We start from the raw sequence: 14,954 nt of genomic DNA, 5'->3' as shown, positions 1-14,954 counted from the left end.
CCCACGCAGCTGGGAGCCCGATGGAGACTAACGTGAAGTTGTCACCGCTCACTGAGAACGAAGAGTCTGATACCAGTTTCGAATATCGAAAGGCCGTGGGGATGCTAATGTACCTTGCCACTTGTACCCGCCCGGATTTGGCTTTCGCAGTAGGACATTTAAGTCGATTTGTGGCCAAACCATCAGCCAAGCACGCAGGGTCACTAAAACGTGTCTTGCGATATCTTGCTGGAACGGTAAGCTATGGTATTACGTACAGATGTGCGGATAAAGTACCTGATGCTATAGTCTTTGAAGGCTACTGTGATAGTGACTGGGCTAACGACCCAGAGTCGCGAAAGAGTACAACGGGATTCGTGTTCTCGCTTGCTGGAGGTGCGATCTCCTGGATGTCGCGACGTCAGTCTATCGTGGCACTCTCAACAGCGGAGGCTGAGTATGTTGCGGCTTGTGAGGCAGCTATGGAAGCTACAGCTGCGAGTGATATACTGCAAGAAGTAGTTCCACAATGCAAATTTGATCTGAAGCTCGAAATTAACAATCAGGCTGCCCATATCTTGGCGACTAATCCAACTTACAGTCGCAGAACAAGACATATCGAACTTCGATGGCATTTCATACGAGAACAAGTTCAAAAGGGAGTCATCAAGTTGCATAAGGTCAGAGGCGACAAGAACCCCGCAAACGTATTCACAGAGCCGTTGGACAAGAATCGCTTGCGCATTGCTGGAGCTCATTGGTATTTGTCAAGCCTGATGAAGGATATCACTTTTACGAAGTACAAGTTACTGAGCAGCATGAGCTTCGTGGGAGGCGTGTTGGAATGAATACTGGCGAAGCACCATGAGTGCAGATGTAATGCATTGGTCGAGTACAGCCGTTGGTGAAGTTGAAGTTCAACGGACTATGGGACTCTGCGTATAAGGATAAGCGCAGCAGTGCGTCGGAACATAATGAAGTCAAGTGAAGTGGGCGGCAGCTTGAGAAGTTGTTCAAGCCCGCTTAAGAAGAATGTTGGAGCTTCGAGGCAAACAGCGCTAATGAGTTTTTCAATCTTACTTTCCATTTTCTCTTCTAAGTGTGTGGTCGTGGTCATACGAACTAAAGTGCATATTCCCATAGATATACACTGTGTTGCTCGCATAAGGTGTGTTGCACACTGTGCATGGATCGATTAGTAGCTAACATACGGTTGAGATTTGGGATATCTCCTTAACACGACGCAGTCTCCTTTTTTTAAGACAAATTGAATTTCTCAGAAAAAAACTGATTTATTGCAATTTCGCTCCTTTAACTAAGTACGAGAACAGATGAGCATTCTATATCCGCATGATTGGTAGAAAATTGCAGAACGATTGTCACTTTTTTTTTACCGATAACCTAGATAAAGCCGTACAAGTATTATCCAAGCTAGCTCATCCTTTTTGAGCCAGGGTGGTCGAAGATCTTTGTAATAGTACATACTTTTATCAAGCTGTTTTGTGTGTCCGTTGTCATATTCCCATGTGTTACTAAGGTCAAAGCTCAAGGGTACTCAGTAAGCAGACGAAATATTAGAATAAATCATAAATTTAAGATTTGAAAATTGCCCCCACTTCTGCAACCTCTCACCGCATCACTTCTTTTTGACACATGGACTATCCGCGCACGGTGCAGGTATATTCAAAGGGTAAGCTTCGATTAGAATTGTTGGATGAGGCCAACAGTGGTCTCACCACGCAGTTCACCGTGATTAAACTTCCCCACATAATAAATGAGCAAGGCATATATATATATATCTATATATATATAAACAGATAGCAGCTTGGCTGTTGTCTAAATTCAAGTCAGTTTTATTTTAGTCCACCTTGTAACATAGATTTCTCCGAATACCAAGGCAGGACTGAGCATCTGCAACTTATACAAACACGCAAAGGAGAAGACACGCACTTGTGTAGCTGTTAAAATGGGGGAGTTCGGTCACACCAGCAGAACCAGAGTACTTGTTCCTGTTGAAGATGCAGAGTTTGAGTTTGAGGAAGAGCAATATAGCTTTGATAGTGTATTCGCAAACGGAAGAAAAGGTAAGCACGGCTCTGGCAAAGTACTACGAAGATAACCCGCCCAAACAAAAAATGAACCTGAAACCGAGCCAGCATGCTAAGCAAGCTCAGCTCGTACCCCTGACTACCGAGACGTGGCCCGGAATGCTTGCCCAGACTACAACAAACCGAAGACATTCGACGGACCATCTCTACACCTTTGCCTGCCCATAGTTGGCTCATTCAACATCCAAAGTCGGCAGCTTTAATTTTGGTTCATTTTTTGCCGGAGCGAGGTACCCGAAATAAGCAGTACCACTATCCTTAGTGCAATCAAAGCTGGCTAGTCCATAATCAAACTCGGCATGCTGTATTCCACTTCTCCCTACAGATCCACCTACTCGTCGTACACCATGTCCTCGAAGCGAATTGCGGCGTTGACGAACTTCCAGCATGCAACTCCATCTTCTGCACCGTGCGCTGCGTGATCTTCGGCATGTTCACGTTGGCGGCGCGTTCAAGAATGCGCATGCGCGCCTCGGTCTTCGTGATCGGCTTGCCGTCGCTGATTAGCACGGGCTCCAGGATCTCGTCTTGGTGCTTGACCAGAGCCTCGGCAAACTCCTTTCTTTTCTGTTTGTTGACCTCGCTGTTACAGGTCAGTGGCTCCACGCGAGTCTAAGCAACAGCAAGTGTGCTAGCTCTAATAGTATCAACACCTTACAACAGACTGCATCGCCTGTTTGATTGAGTACAGCATGCCGGTCAAATGGCGAGAAATCGTGGTCTCAGAGATGTCCACGTCAAAGTCTTCTAGCACCAGCAGCTTTAAAGTACCGAGCGTGTACGTGCAGCACTCTTACATCCAGAGCTCGAGAGCCTCCCGAATTTCTGGCGCGCCAGTCTTGGCCGTTGTTGAAGGCCTCGAGGACCCGGCGGCGTTCCTCGGGCGTGTGGCGCTTGAGCGTGGACTGGGAAGGCATCTACGCGATGCTCGGTAGAATTGAGAGTGAAGATTAAGACGCGCCACATTGACAACTTTGAATGTTGATTAGTCGACATTGAATGAGGAAAAAGGGTGGTACTGCTTATTTCGGGTACCTCATTAATTTGGGTGCAGATCGGAATCAGATTCAGAAATTCACATTAAATCACAGTCACATTAACTCGCGCGAGTTAATAATATTCATATCATGAATCTTACCCATGCGATTCCTAGAGTATGCGGAGGACCACGAACGCTCAAAGTTGGCTGTAAAGGGGATTGCGGACATCGCAGAAGGCTTCTAAGGGAACAAAATCTATCATATAGTGTGACTGGCTCCAAATACTACGTAGTATTTACTGCGCTAGCATTTATAGAATAAAGAGGAAAGTGGGGTTTCAAATAGTCGGAAGTTCGGTGACAAAGGTTCAATTGAAATAGACAGGTGTGACTGTAACCACAAACTCGCATCGATAAGCAAACATTTTCCAAACAGTTACGGGTCAGGGGGCTTCGCTGAAGGCCCGACGAAGTGCTATGCTCAAGCATGGAATTGCTGAGGTCGAACGGCTTATGGAGCAGCCTTTTTGCGCTTGGCCATATTGAGAATCACTTGGTACGCGGCAAACTCATCGTTATTCTTGAACTTCCCCGCCTTTTTGAGATCCTCTGGACGTTTCCCCTGCTTAGCCCATCTCGAAAGCCTGTTGTACAGAATCCTTTTCTGGACGCTCTTCACGCCTGGGACTTTTTTTAAGCTGCTGGACGTCTTCTTCGCCGTCGCGAGTAGCTTCTTCGCTGTCGCGGTGGACTTCAATTTCTCAGCAAGCCTGTTAGCTCTCAACTTACGCACTTGCTTGGATGCAGAAACTGACTTTAGCGCGTCATCAACCTCATCACCGACTCGGAGGAGCCTACTAGGTTCCTCGACCGATGTCGTCTCCACACTAGGAAGTGCTGGATTATTCAGCGAGAACTTCTCGCTGTTGTCGGAGTATGCTGTGAGAGCGTTCAGATGGACGAGCGCAACCACAAATACTGCGTAGAAAAGGCAGCGCATAACTGTGCTGTGTTCTTGGGTAGGCCTTGTGTTCCGGGTGGAGAATAGTAAAGTGAGACTGCATCGCCGATGGCAAGTACCTGGTATCCGTCTAAAATGTTATTCGAGTTGACGACTTAGTCGTTAAAAACATGCGAAAGTTCTTGGAGATCGGAAAGCGGATTAGCTTGAAGGATGCACGATTACGCAGTGCGTAATACTGTAGTACGCACTACAATTTACATCTAAGGGTACCCATATTCCTGTGTGTTAGAATTCCTCACAATTTGGAGATCTTCTGTGTCAATACCGGAACGCTCTGCCATCTGGGACTGAATTGAACTGTAAACAGTGTTTACACTGTACTGTAAACTGTACAGGCAGGACTAATTTAGTAAACAGTGTTTACACAGAACAAGTACAGTGAACGTTCGGACGTAGAGTGAGCGTTCGGCAGCTCGGCGCTGGGACCACCTTCGTAATTAGCGCACAACCGTGCGGCGTGGGCCCCGACTCGTGGCACCTCGCGCTGGGTCTACGCGACATCGCCTCCATTGGTCTTCAGCATTTTGATTTGCACTCTATTTTACCCCCTTCATCTTCAGTTAAGTGCATTGTTCACTTCCATTTTAAAAAGCACAGAGTACCGGTAGGCACTGGCGGACCCTTCCGAAGTAATTCCTCCTCTTAGAATCCCCGCCAGCAGGAAGAAAGAATCGGATTTTGGCAAAATGAAGCATCCCTCTTACCTTTCTCTTGTAATAGGGAATAGCAAGCTCACTTGCAACTTGCGTCCTTCCTTCTTGCTTAGTTTCTGTGCTCTAATGATGATGGCGTCGCCAGTTACATGTACTCCTTTCCCCCCGCACCAGTCAACAAGACCGCACTTCATGCCGTGGCTTGACAATTGGCTGGAAAGTAGCAGTGCCTCCAGTGCCTTCTTATGCTAGACCTTAAGATGACCGCTGCGCCAGCGTCAAGGCTGCATGAACCGCCAGCTGCTGTTGTTATAGACTGGGTGGAATCCACCGTGGATGGCACGATGCTGGCAAATCTGCAAACGCTACGAGCCGCAAACGCAGATATTAAAGGGATGGTAGCGTCACAAAAACGGGTGCAATTCAGTTGCATTTTAAATCAAAATATGAGTATCTAATAATCTAGGTTATAAAAGATGATAGCATGCCCAACAAGTGTTCAAATCTGTCCAAATTGTCTTAAAAACATTTGCAAAATTATTAGCGTCAAGCATTCCACTAAAGGTTCCTTTAATGAATACCAAAAGAGTCATCGCGTACGCAGCAAACCCGCGCAGGATACCGCGCCGAATTTGCGTAGACGGACACAGCGCTGAGCTTTTTTTAGATTCCCATCCCCTGGATAAGCGAGCCTATCACTGCACTCACCAGGGGAGAGAATCTTTATAGCGCGTCTGGTCACTACTGTAAAACGACTGGGTGTCTTATCGCTGTCGTGGCGTGGTATTACCATGTATTTCATGTAAAGCTTGTGAAGATAAAGACGAGATGAAAAAATCACGATTCTACACGGTTTTCCGTTTGGACAAAGACTGATCAAACGCTTGGACAATTTAGACAAAATTGGACATCATTTTCTGAGCAGGAAAAACGATATCAAGACTATAATATGCCCCGGAGTTTTGAAGCAGGATTCTAGTGGATAGGCACGCAGCACCCTCTATGGATAATACCCTGGTATCGCTAATACAACCGAAGAAGGAAGTCAAGAAGTTTCTATTGTACTCGCGTTGTTTGAATGATGCAGCAGTGCACGAAAACTGAATTGGCCTCAGTGCTATAGTCATGCAGAGATGGTTGACAATCCAACAGAAACTTGGACTCTTAAAGAAGATATCTTATTGTGAACACTGTTCGCTTTCTTTTAATACAACACATGTAATTTCAGGCTGTTTCTACAACAGTACTGTCCAATTGCAAAAACCATGCGATCTGTGAATAAGGTTGGGGGTTCATGAAAAGGTCCACAAAGTGCAGAAAAACAGATCCCGATTAAGCCGCATTTCACCCTTTCAATGTCATAACTTTCTCTACGTCATAATATGACATATTGATTAAGGGGCTAATGGTAACCAAATATCATATGATATTTTTTGATAGTAATAGTACTATTTTCGATAATAAACATTAATAGTAACTCATTTTTGCAAAAGTTAAAATATTATTTTAAAATTAACTCGGAGAACTGAAAAATATTAGATACTTCATAATATTTTATGATATATCTCACTTAAGTACGTTTCTTGCCACCTTACCCTCTGTGAACCGAGCGGAGCCAAATAACTTTTTCGATCAGGTTCTAGAAAAGCAGTAGGCTTTAAGACTGACGAGTATTTGCTCTAGTATTTTACTGTGACACAGACAAAGGCGATCGAGATGGAAAACTGCAAACGCTTGCAGCTGTTTAACGTTGATAGAGCGAAATCAAGACATTTGTTCTTGTTCTCTACCAATCTCCTCGTCCACATCGTGCGTCTAATAAACCTGCTGCCTGTGGTGATAGATTAATGCGCTCAGCAGTGCCAACACACGACGCCAACCTTGCCGTCACTCTCACAATTGTCCCTCTCTCACGGTTGATTAGTAATACTTCAGCTAGTCGAGCGTTAACGACATCGGATTAGTTAATTTACCCCGATTACGCAATCATTGAAAAATATAATATCGTATTAACTAATACTAAGTTGATATTTAATAATATCATATTGTCTCAGAAGAAAATATTAGGTGAAATTTTTAATGTTAGCTGGTCTACAGGTGATATTTTCACAATATTAACTTCACCGATTTTGGAGCTACCATTAACCCCTGCATTCGAGCCCCCTACAGTTCAGGATGGCTGCATCACAAAGTCCCCCACAAACAACGTACTGCAGCCCCGCAAGGTACACTGACAAGAATAATCTAAACGTGCTCCAGATCCACGGCAAACGTGGCAAAGAACAGTACGTGATTTGATGCTGTAGCGCAAATTCGTTTCTTATAGCTGACAGCTTGTATGATATTATAGTAGAATTATTAAAAGAAGCTTAGTTTAAGACAAGGAAGCACCAGTTACTTAAATGCCACCGACGCTTGTGTACGCAGTAGTCATTTAATTAATAAAATCGTTTTTCGCGGATAGAGCTCCAGCTTAGGGAGCTCGAGGTACCCCAAATTAGAAATAGGGGTAACATGGTGTACCCAAATGCATTTAGCGTGTTACATGTAAACATCGAGTTATCAGCTTGGATTTTGTAATTGAGCTGCCACAATCGTATTACAATATATCTATCAGCACAGCAACATTTTTTTGCACGTCCTTCTCCATTGGCGAAGCTTCCCCACAGCCATAATTTAATCCTACTAGTAACTACTCTTCTTCAAAGTCAGGGTTCATTACAGTCATTTAGCTGTCCTAACGATACTAGTAACTACTCAGAAATATGACATTTTTTTACATTTTTCTGGCATGAATTCCATTCGTTTATTTAATGAGTTGGGGCGGAAAACTATTCGAAAACGTGCAGAGTGCTTCGACTCAATGCTGCACCAACGTTGCATACCAGACCTGATCTCCGCATAATTGTCGTCCACGGACCCCTTCGTAGATTTTGAAAGCACTAGAGTGGTCTAATTTCTTTTCCCTGATATTTTGTTAATCTTACCAGTCTATGAGGGTATGCTACATTTGCTACTTAGCTGGGCACTTTGCGTCATTGGAGTGGTCAGACGACTATTCTTCAGAAGTGGATGAACGAAATAATACTACATGTATCTACCAGTGCTGCTGCCGATGCTGTGGCTGACAAAGGAATCAACCTGCCCCACACATTTAACCCTTAACATAATAATCTGGACAAACACCATTTGCAAAAACAAAATATAAATAAACAGCTCCAGATTGCCTACAGAGCTATAGGTATACACGAACGAAGCGCTTTATAAATGCTGGCTTGTCCCCACACGGTGCAGGAAATCTTAAGGCGTTCCGCCGAAAATTCTAGGAAGCGCATTTATAGCGCACTATTAAAGGCTCATGGCTACTTGTAGTTCAGCGAAACTCGATTTGTTTATCTAAATCGCAATAATAAACGCCTACACTTGGTCTAGAGTGGTCGATGTATCGCTCTAATTGAAGTGAGCCACAGACTCACTAAGCTGATGCGTAGTATGGCTACGTGATATATTATAATACATCCCCGCTGCTATCCTTTTCGAGCGAGGCATACTCCATTCTCTTGGCCCAGTTCACGACATTGCAATTTTATGAGGGTCTACAGTACTTGCAGTGAGACCTTTGGTTTTTATTTTGGGTACATCAAATAGCCCTATTTCTAAATTTGGGTACCTCGAGCTCAGTAATACTGTACAGTGTGAACATTATGCTATTTTGCAGTGAGTCTAATACATTACCCCCCCCTAGCACCCAGTTTATGTTGTGTTTATGATAAGATCCACGGTTGCTCCAGAGTGAGTTGAAAAGGCAGCGTCGCTGCAGAAAACAAAAAGAAGCGCAATTCACGCAGGAACAGCTGTTAACCCTTTCGCGACTCACCTAGTTTTGTATGACATACAAACTCAGAATCGGAAATCCTAAAAAGGCTATTTTTCGCTCTTAAGAGAAAACTGTACTATCTGGTGTTGCAGAGCGTCCGTCACAATCTATCCGGATCCCCATAAAACACAAAAGCCGGGTCTTTAAAATGGTGAAGAAATAGCCCTTTTTGGATTTTATTGTGCAGTACTTTCCAAAGAGATATACGATTGGTCGATAGTAAGTGAAGTTGCACGAGTAGACAACCTGCAGTTTTATTGGCCAAAACGTTTGCTCGAGACGGAAATCTAATTGGTAAACTACATGTATTTGCGTGACGATCAGTGCGGTGATAAATCGTCTCCCGCTTCCCACAATTAGATTCCGTATCTCGATGGCAAAGCGGAAGTCTTTCGAGACTGGTCGGGAGGCAGTGCGTTACGAAGGTCACCGAGGGGGGTGTCCAGTGATGCGATCACCCTTACCACCTCAGCCGAGTTTAAGTACGCGTGGGAGAAACTGCGAAAGTTTCGTATACCTCCTCTTCCTTCAAGGGTCGGGTAGTCCGCGGCTGTTCAGGGAGTACGGTCTTGTTCAGTGGCTGCAGGAACGGTAGATAGGAACACTAGAGAGTTGAAAATAAAAGTTTGTTGATTGGCTTGGCTTCCTCTTGAGTAGAAGGAGGAAAATATAAGACTGAGAGCTAACCGGAAGAGAGACCTAACGCCTTCTCGACCTTACATACACTACACTACATATTAGAAAAAGGAAGGATTCACTTCGTTTGTTGTCGGCCTTCGTGGGACAACGGAGAGCTTCTGGGAAGGGGCTTGATGTCGCGAGGTGCTTTTGGTCCCACGACGCCAAGACTCCGGCGTTCTGGGGCCCCTTATAGGGCCACCCTAACGGGCTCGGTCCGGGGCACGTGCGTGGTTGAGTTCAACGGGAACCACCCTGACGGGACGGCGGAGTGAGGAGTGATTCCAGGGTCTCGAGTCATCCCGACGGGAGGCAGAGCTCCTGGAATGACCCCTCCGTTCCCGGGTACGGGACATCCTCCCCGACTTGTCGTTTGTCGTCCTCGGCGAGCGGTTCCTCTGCGTACATCTCTCACGTTAGTACTATAGACTCCGTCGTTAGCAACTTCTTCAGACAGGGGAGGTTGGAGCGCTTCGGGGTAGTCCTCGGAGCGGTCCTCAACGTAGTATGGGTCGGCGGCTTGAAAGTCATATAGTACCTCGACATCGTCGTCGACCCGCAGACGTTCGATGTTCCGAGCCTCGGCCATACTACGTTGAGAAGCATTGCGGCGGGTACTCGTCAATGCTAGCTCGACCGGAGACAGATCGGAGGGGGCTCCCCTCGTCGTATTGACGACAAGCGTGAGATACCACGCCAGCGACCACCACGACAAGAGTGTCGGCGAGACTCCAGCCGGTCCACTCGAGGCAGTAGTTGGTAGCTAGTAGGAGCAATAGTACAGTCCCCACACCCACTGGTCCCAGGAGTACGAACTCCACCAGATCGAAGGCGTTGACCGGGATGTACAGCAGTAGAGACAGGCATAGTAGTACTAGCCAGCAGGTGGCTACTCCCACCGCGTACAGGCGCATCCATGTGGCCTTGAGAGCGTCCCAGAAAGCGTACCAATAGCGTATACTCGAATCTCTTGTACGGAGGAGGACTTCGGGGATGTAGTCGGAGAATGTCACTTTGCAGGCGATCCACCAACTCCGTAACATCCGTCCATAACGACCATACTTCTCTTCTCCTTTGAGTAGAACAATAGGAGGCACAGCAAATAGCGCGCTCCACACTCCATACGCGTAGGTAGCACCCCGAAGTTGACGAAGTTCGTTTGCCTGAAGTACGTCTCGGTATAACGACGCACAGTCGCTCCAAATATCGCAGTTCAACTTGATCACACGCCACACTTGGACCAAGAACTCCCAGGTAACGTTACGTAGAGGAGTCGTTAGGACCCAGACCGTTACAGCCCCTACGTACACGGGCCACAGCTCCCAGCGGGCGTACTCGTCGAAGACACTAGTATGAGGCTCCATTTAGAGGAGAGTACACTCGGCAAATAAGAAACTGAGTACACCCCTGGCGACCCTTCTCGACGTCATTCGACCTCCATCCGTCTTAGTCGCCACCCATCTGTCAAGTCCAGTAGCTGGGAAAGGAGAACTCCGATTCCTCGTCCTTTTCAGGAGTCTCTCTTGCACCCAATATACAGCTATCACAGGAACCTCGAGAAAGAGACAGGGCCAGGGCCCAGGTACCGACGGGCAGCCTTCCTGCTCATTTGGCAATTTGGCCCCGACTACAGACGCAACACTCGGCGCCCTCTCTCCTCACCACCTCAGTATGGGCACCACGCGTGGAACGGCAACGCGTCGACTTAAGGCCGTCTGGAACGTGGAGTCTTCGGACTCCGACGGTTCTTGTTCAGATGACACTCCGGCCGACGAGCGCTTCTGGATCCTCATGCGAGACGTCCTGGCCGTAAACGCTAGATCCATCGGCCTCGAGCTTCTGGACGACATCGCCGCCGCGATCTTGGACGACACGGGGAAGGCTTCGGACGCTCTGACGGGGCCGGTAGTTATCATGCCCAGACCGCCTCGGCAACCGACTCGCGGGAAGCCGCCTCGGCACCCCCGCTTCACACAAGATGGTCGGTTTCCGCTCAAGAGCATCAGCACTGGCTCGACTAAGAAGAAGACGGTCACGGAGAGTCCTCGTTCCGGCAAGAAGCGTCCGAGTCACCCGTGGTCTTCGCTCGCGTTACCATTCAAACTGTCGGACACGACTCCTTCTCCCGTGGTTGATGATCTGAAACGGGTTTACTACGAGGCGGCCGAGCTAGGCCAGGAACCGTACCAGCTGGCGTATCCGTGGCCGGGCTCGCACTTGTGGTACAACCCGCAAGAGTACCCGCATGTGCACGCTTCTCACTGGCGCTTCTGGAACGAGAACCGTTCCAAGTTCTGGGATTGGCAGGCGAACGTCCCGTTGAGGACCTCCAACGCGCAGACTCAGCGGCGCAAGGCTAAGATGGCGGCAGTAGTCGCACGCGTCTGGTTCCTGAGCATTTGTATCGAGACCTGGGGCTACTTCGGCTTCCTTCGTCTATTCGAGAGCTGCGCGCACCGTCGTCGCCTCATGTGGATGGGAGGACAGCCTGGTCGGAACGCCCCAGACGCCAAGTCCTACAATGGCCCCGTCATCGACAACTTGTCTAAGCTGTACTCGCGCGACTCAGGAGCGTACTCGCGAATAGTGAAGAACGCTCTCAAGCCGTTCCGGATCGACGAGGGAGGTTTCACGACCATCCCGGAGTTGTTGGAGCATACCGGAGCCCTGGACCCAAATAGCTCGAAGCCCGACAGTCAGCTCACGGACCGGGCGTTGGCCCTCGTTCTGCTGGACATTAAGTCGAAGGAGGATCATGAACCTCATTGGGTAGGGGATCGTTCGAAGGGAGTCTGGTATGCACTTAGTCACTGCTCGCGTCTTCAGAAGATGACTGCCAAGCTTTCGCACGAACGGGAGAAAGGAGCTCTTCGAAGACCCAAGGTAACCCCTTTAGATGCGTCTGAAGCTGACTCGGCGGGATACGCGGCGTATGAGCGTACGGACGGCACTTACACGGCGATTTGGGAGGAAGCGAGTGAGGAAGAGTCGGCTTACGAGGAGGATGAAGCCGAGAGCGACTCTGAAGAACTCCGACCTGTTAAGAAGACGCTGCGCCTTTCTTCTAGTTCCGACGAGAGTTCGGAGGACGACGAGCCTCCCAACAAGCGGCTACAGCTCTCTCACAAGTCTCAGAGGGCGAAAGAGCGCGCGAAGCGTTCCCGTTCCCCGTCTCGCAGTTCTACCTCCCTGAAGAAGCCTCGATTAAGCTCGTCGCGCAAGCGGTCACTTTCATCTTCACGCGCTAAAGGCAAACTCAAAGCGCGCGCTGCTTCGCCAGAACGTTCTGTTTCTCCTTTACGGTCACGATCGAAGTCCCCAGTGCGCAAGAAGTCCCGTCGGGCACGTTCGGAGGAGCGTCCTGCGTCTCGGTCGGAGTCTCCGACGAAGTCTTCAGCCACCAAGACGAGTAGGGAGTCCCGGCGGGACAAAGCAAGATCACCTTCGCACGCGAAGGGGAGTAAAGCCACTTCCGACAAACCAACCGACGTCAAAACGACGACTTCCCCGTTAGCTCCAGCGTCGCGGGACGGTACGCGTAAGCGGTCGCAGTCGCGTTCGGTGTCTTCTTTGAAGAAGGCAGCGTCTCCTAAGGGACGCTCGGCCTCGCGGTCTCCGTCAGCGCCTCGGAAGTCGAGCTCACCGGGTGAGCATTCTGCTCCTAATTCGCCGGCTAAAAGGTCCGACAAAACAGCCTAACGAGAGGCCGTCGAGAAGTTAATGATTCGTACATTCCAGACCGTTCCTCACTGGATGAGAGTAAGAGTACTGGCATCGTCTTCCTTTTTAAGTTTCTTTTTGTTTTTCACCATGATTCGTCCCCACTTGTTGTTTTCGTTCTTCCTCTTGAGATCGCGGTAAAATTGTTTTTCTTTTTGGTATGTAGGAGATCAGCCACTTGTGAAGTAGAATCCAAAAATATACAAAGTCGTAAGAAGTGTTCTTCAGGACACTTGCGAGGGACGCGGGGTCGTGAGCTTACTCTGGCTCATTGGATCGACCCGTCACGATTCCCTCTCCCTAGAAGAGTAGCTCTTCTTCGTCAACGGCGGCGTTAGCATCTTCCAACCGCGCGCTGCGATGTAGTTCTGGTAGGTCTCCCTCCTGACGACGGGTTTCTTCGAACGCCTTGATCAGAGCAGCGTAGGTGGGCAATAGTGTGTTTCGCGGTCTCCAAAGAGTCTCGTAGGTAGCCAACAACACCAGGAACTGCTCTTCACGGTTCTTTTTGCGTCGGGCGATTATGTCGATCGCAGAGCAAGGAACTCCGGTCAGGGCCGTCTCTCCCCCCCAATCAGGAGTCTCTCTACGAAGCTAGTAGAGGGGAGGTCCTCTTCTGATAGAGGTCCGTCGTCGTCTACACCCGGACTCGACTGGACTCCCTCGGGTACTTCGGAAGGGAACGGTCGGCTCCACCGCCCTTGGAAACGTTTCAACCTATTGACGTTAATGGTCACGACCCGGTTGGGGTGAGAAGGGATAGCTACTCGATAGGAGTTCTCTCCCACGATCCCGACCACACGGTACGGACCATGCCACGCGAAAGCGAGCTTCTTCGTGGTCTTTTCCCAACGACGAGCTCGGAAGTACTGGTAGACCCACACTGGGTCTCCCTCCTTGAACTTAATCGGTACTTGGTTGCTCAGTCGTTGCTCGTGTCTGCCCTGAACCTTCAAGAGTTGGCGCTCTACTAATCGTCTCGTATCCCGTAGAGATAAGAATAGCTTTCGTCTGTAGCTAGCGACTTCGTTACTCTTCCATCCGTTGTTCGTGTTGAGAAACGCGAGGTCCAGAGGCAACACCGGGTCCCGGCCATACAGGCTGAAGAACGGTGAGCCTTAAGGGCCTCGTGATAAGACAAACGGTATGCAAACAGTACTCGGGGAAGATATACGTCCCAGTCGTTTTGAGCTTCGTTGACATACATCTTAAGCATCCCGATCAGCGTGCCGTTGAAGCGTTCGACTAGCCCCTGAGTCTGCGGGTGGTAAGCAGCTCCAAACAACTTCTTGATTCCGAGTGTTTCGTAGAAGGATCGTGCCAAGTTCGAGATGAAGTTGGATCCTTGGTCGCTCAGTAGTTTCTCGGGGACTCCGTGCCGCGAGATCACTTCGTTCACCATAACTTCTACGAACGTTACAGTGTCCAAGCGGGCCACAGGGAACGCTTCGACCCATCGAGTAAAATAGTCGGCGAAGACGAGTATGAACTTGTTGCCTCGAGGAGTAGCCACTAAGGGACCTATGGCGTCCACCACCAATAGCGAGAAAGGTCCGGATAGTTCTTGTACGGGCATCCGCTGCATTCGGCCATTTCTCCAAGGGCGATAGCCTTTACCACTGTCGCAAACGGTGCATCCCGAACATATTCGGCCACATCCTTCGTCCAGCCGTGCCAGTAAGCGTGCTTGCGCACTTTGTCGAGCGTCTTAGTAACTCCGACATGAGCGGCAAGTACATCCTTATGACAGTGATGTAGTACCGTCGATATGAAAGGCAGGGGAATCACAGGAACTTCAAGAGTAGACGCCGGTCCAGCGCGAGCCTTCCGGTGTACGCGACGCATGAGTACTCCGTTCTTTACCGAGTAGTTAGGGGCCATCAGCAGGATTTTGGTGCGTATTTGAGGGTCCAGAGCTAGAGCTCCATCGCTAAGG

General features: G+C 48.8%; 1 protein-coding gene across 1 annotated transcript; it reads right to left on the bottom strand.

The window, feature by feature from the left end:
• Positions 1 to 3,577: 3,577 nt before the first annotated feature.
• PITG_22757 (secreted RxLR effector peptide protein, putative) lies at positions 3,578 to 4,066 on the bottom strand (the record flags this gene model as incomplete). Its single annotated transcript, XM_002998778.2, has 1 exon — positions 3,578 to 4,066. The coding sequence occupies one exon, from the start codon at positions 4,064 to 4,066 to the stop codon at positions 3,578 to 3,580; it is 489 nt and encodes a 162-aa protein (XP_002998824.1).
• Between the last annotated feature and the right edge of the window lie 10,888 nt (positions 4,067 to 14,954).

Source organism: Phytophthora infestans, genomic scaffold (assembly GCF_000142945.1).
Source record: "Phytophthora infestans T30-4 supercont1.7 genomic scaffold, whole genome shotgun sequence".
NCBI lineage: Eukaryota > Oomycota > Peronosporomycetes > Peronosporales > Peronosporaceae > Phytophthora > Phytophthora infestans.
This window is presented reverse-complemented; position numbering and strand designations above follow the sequence as displayed.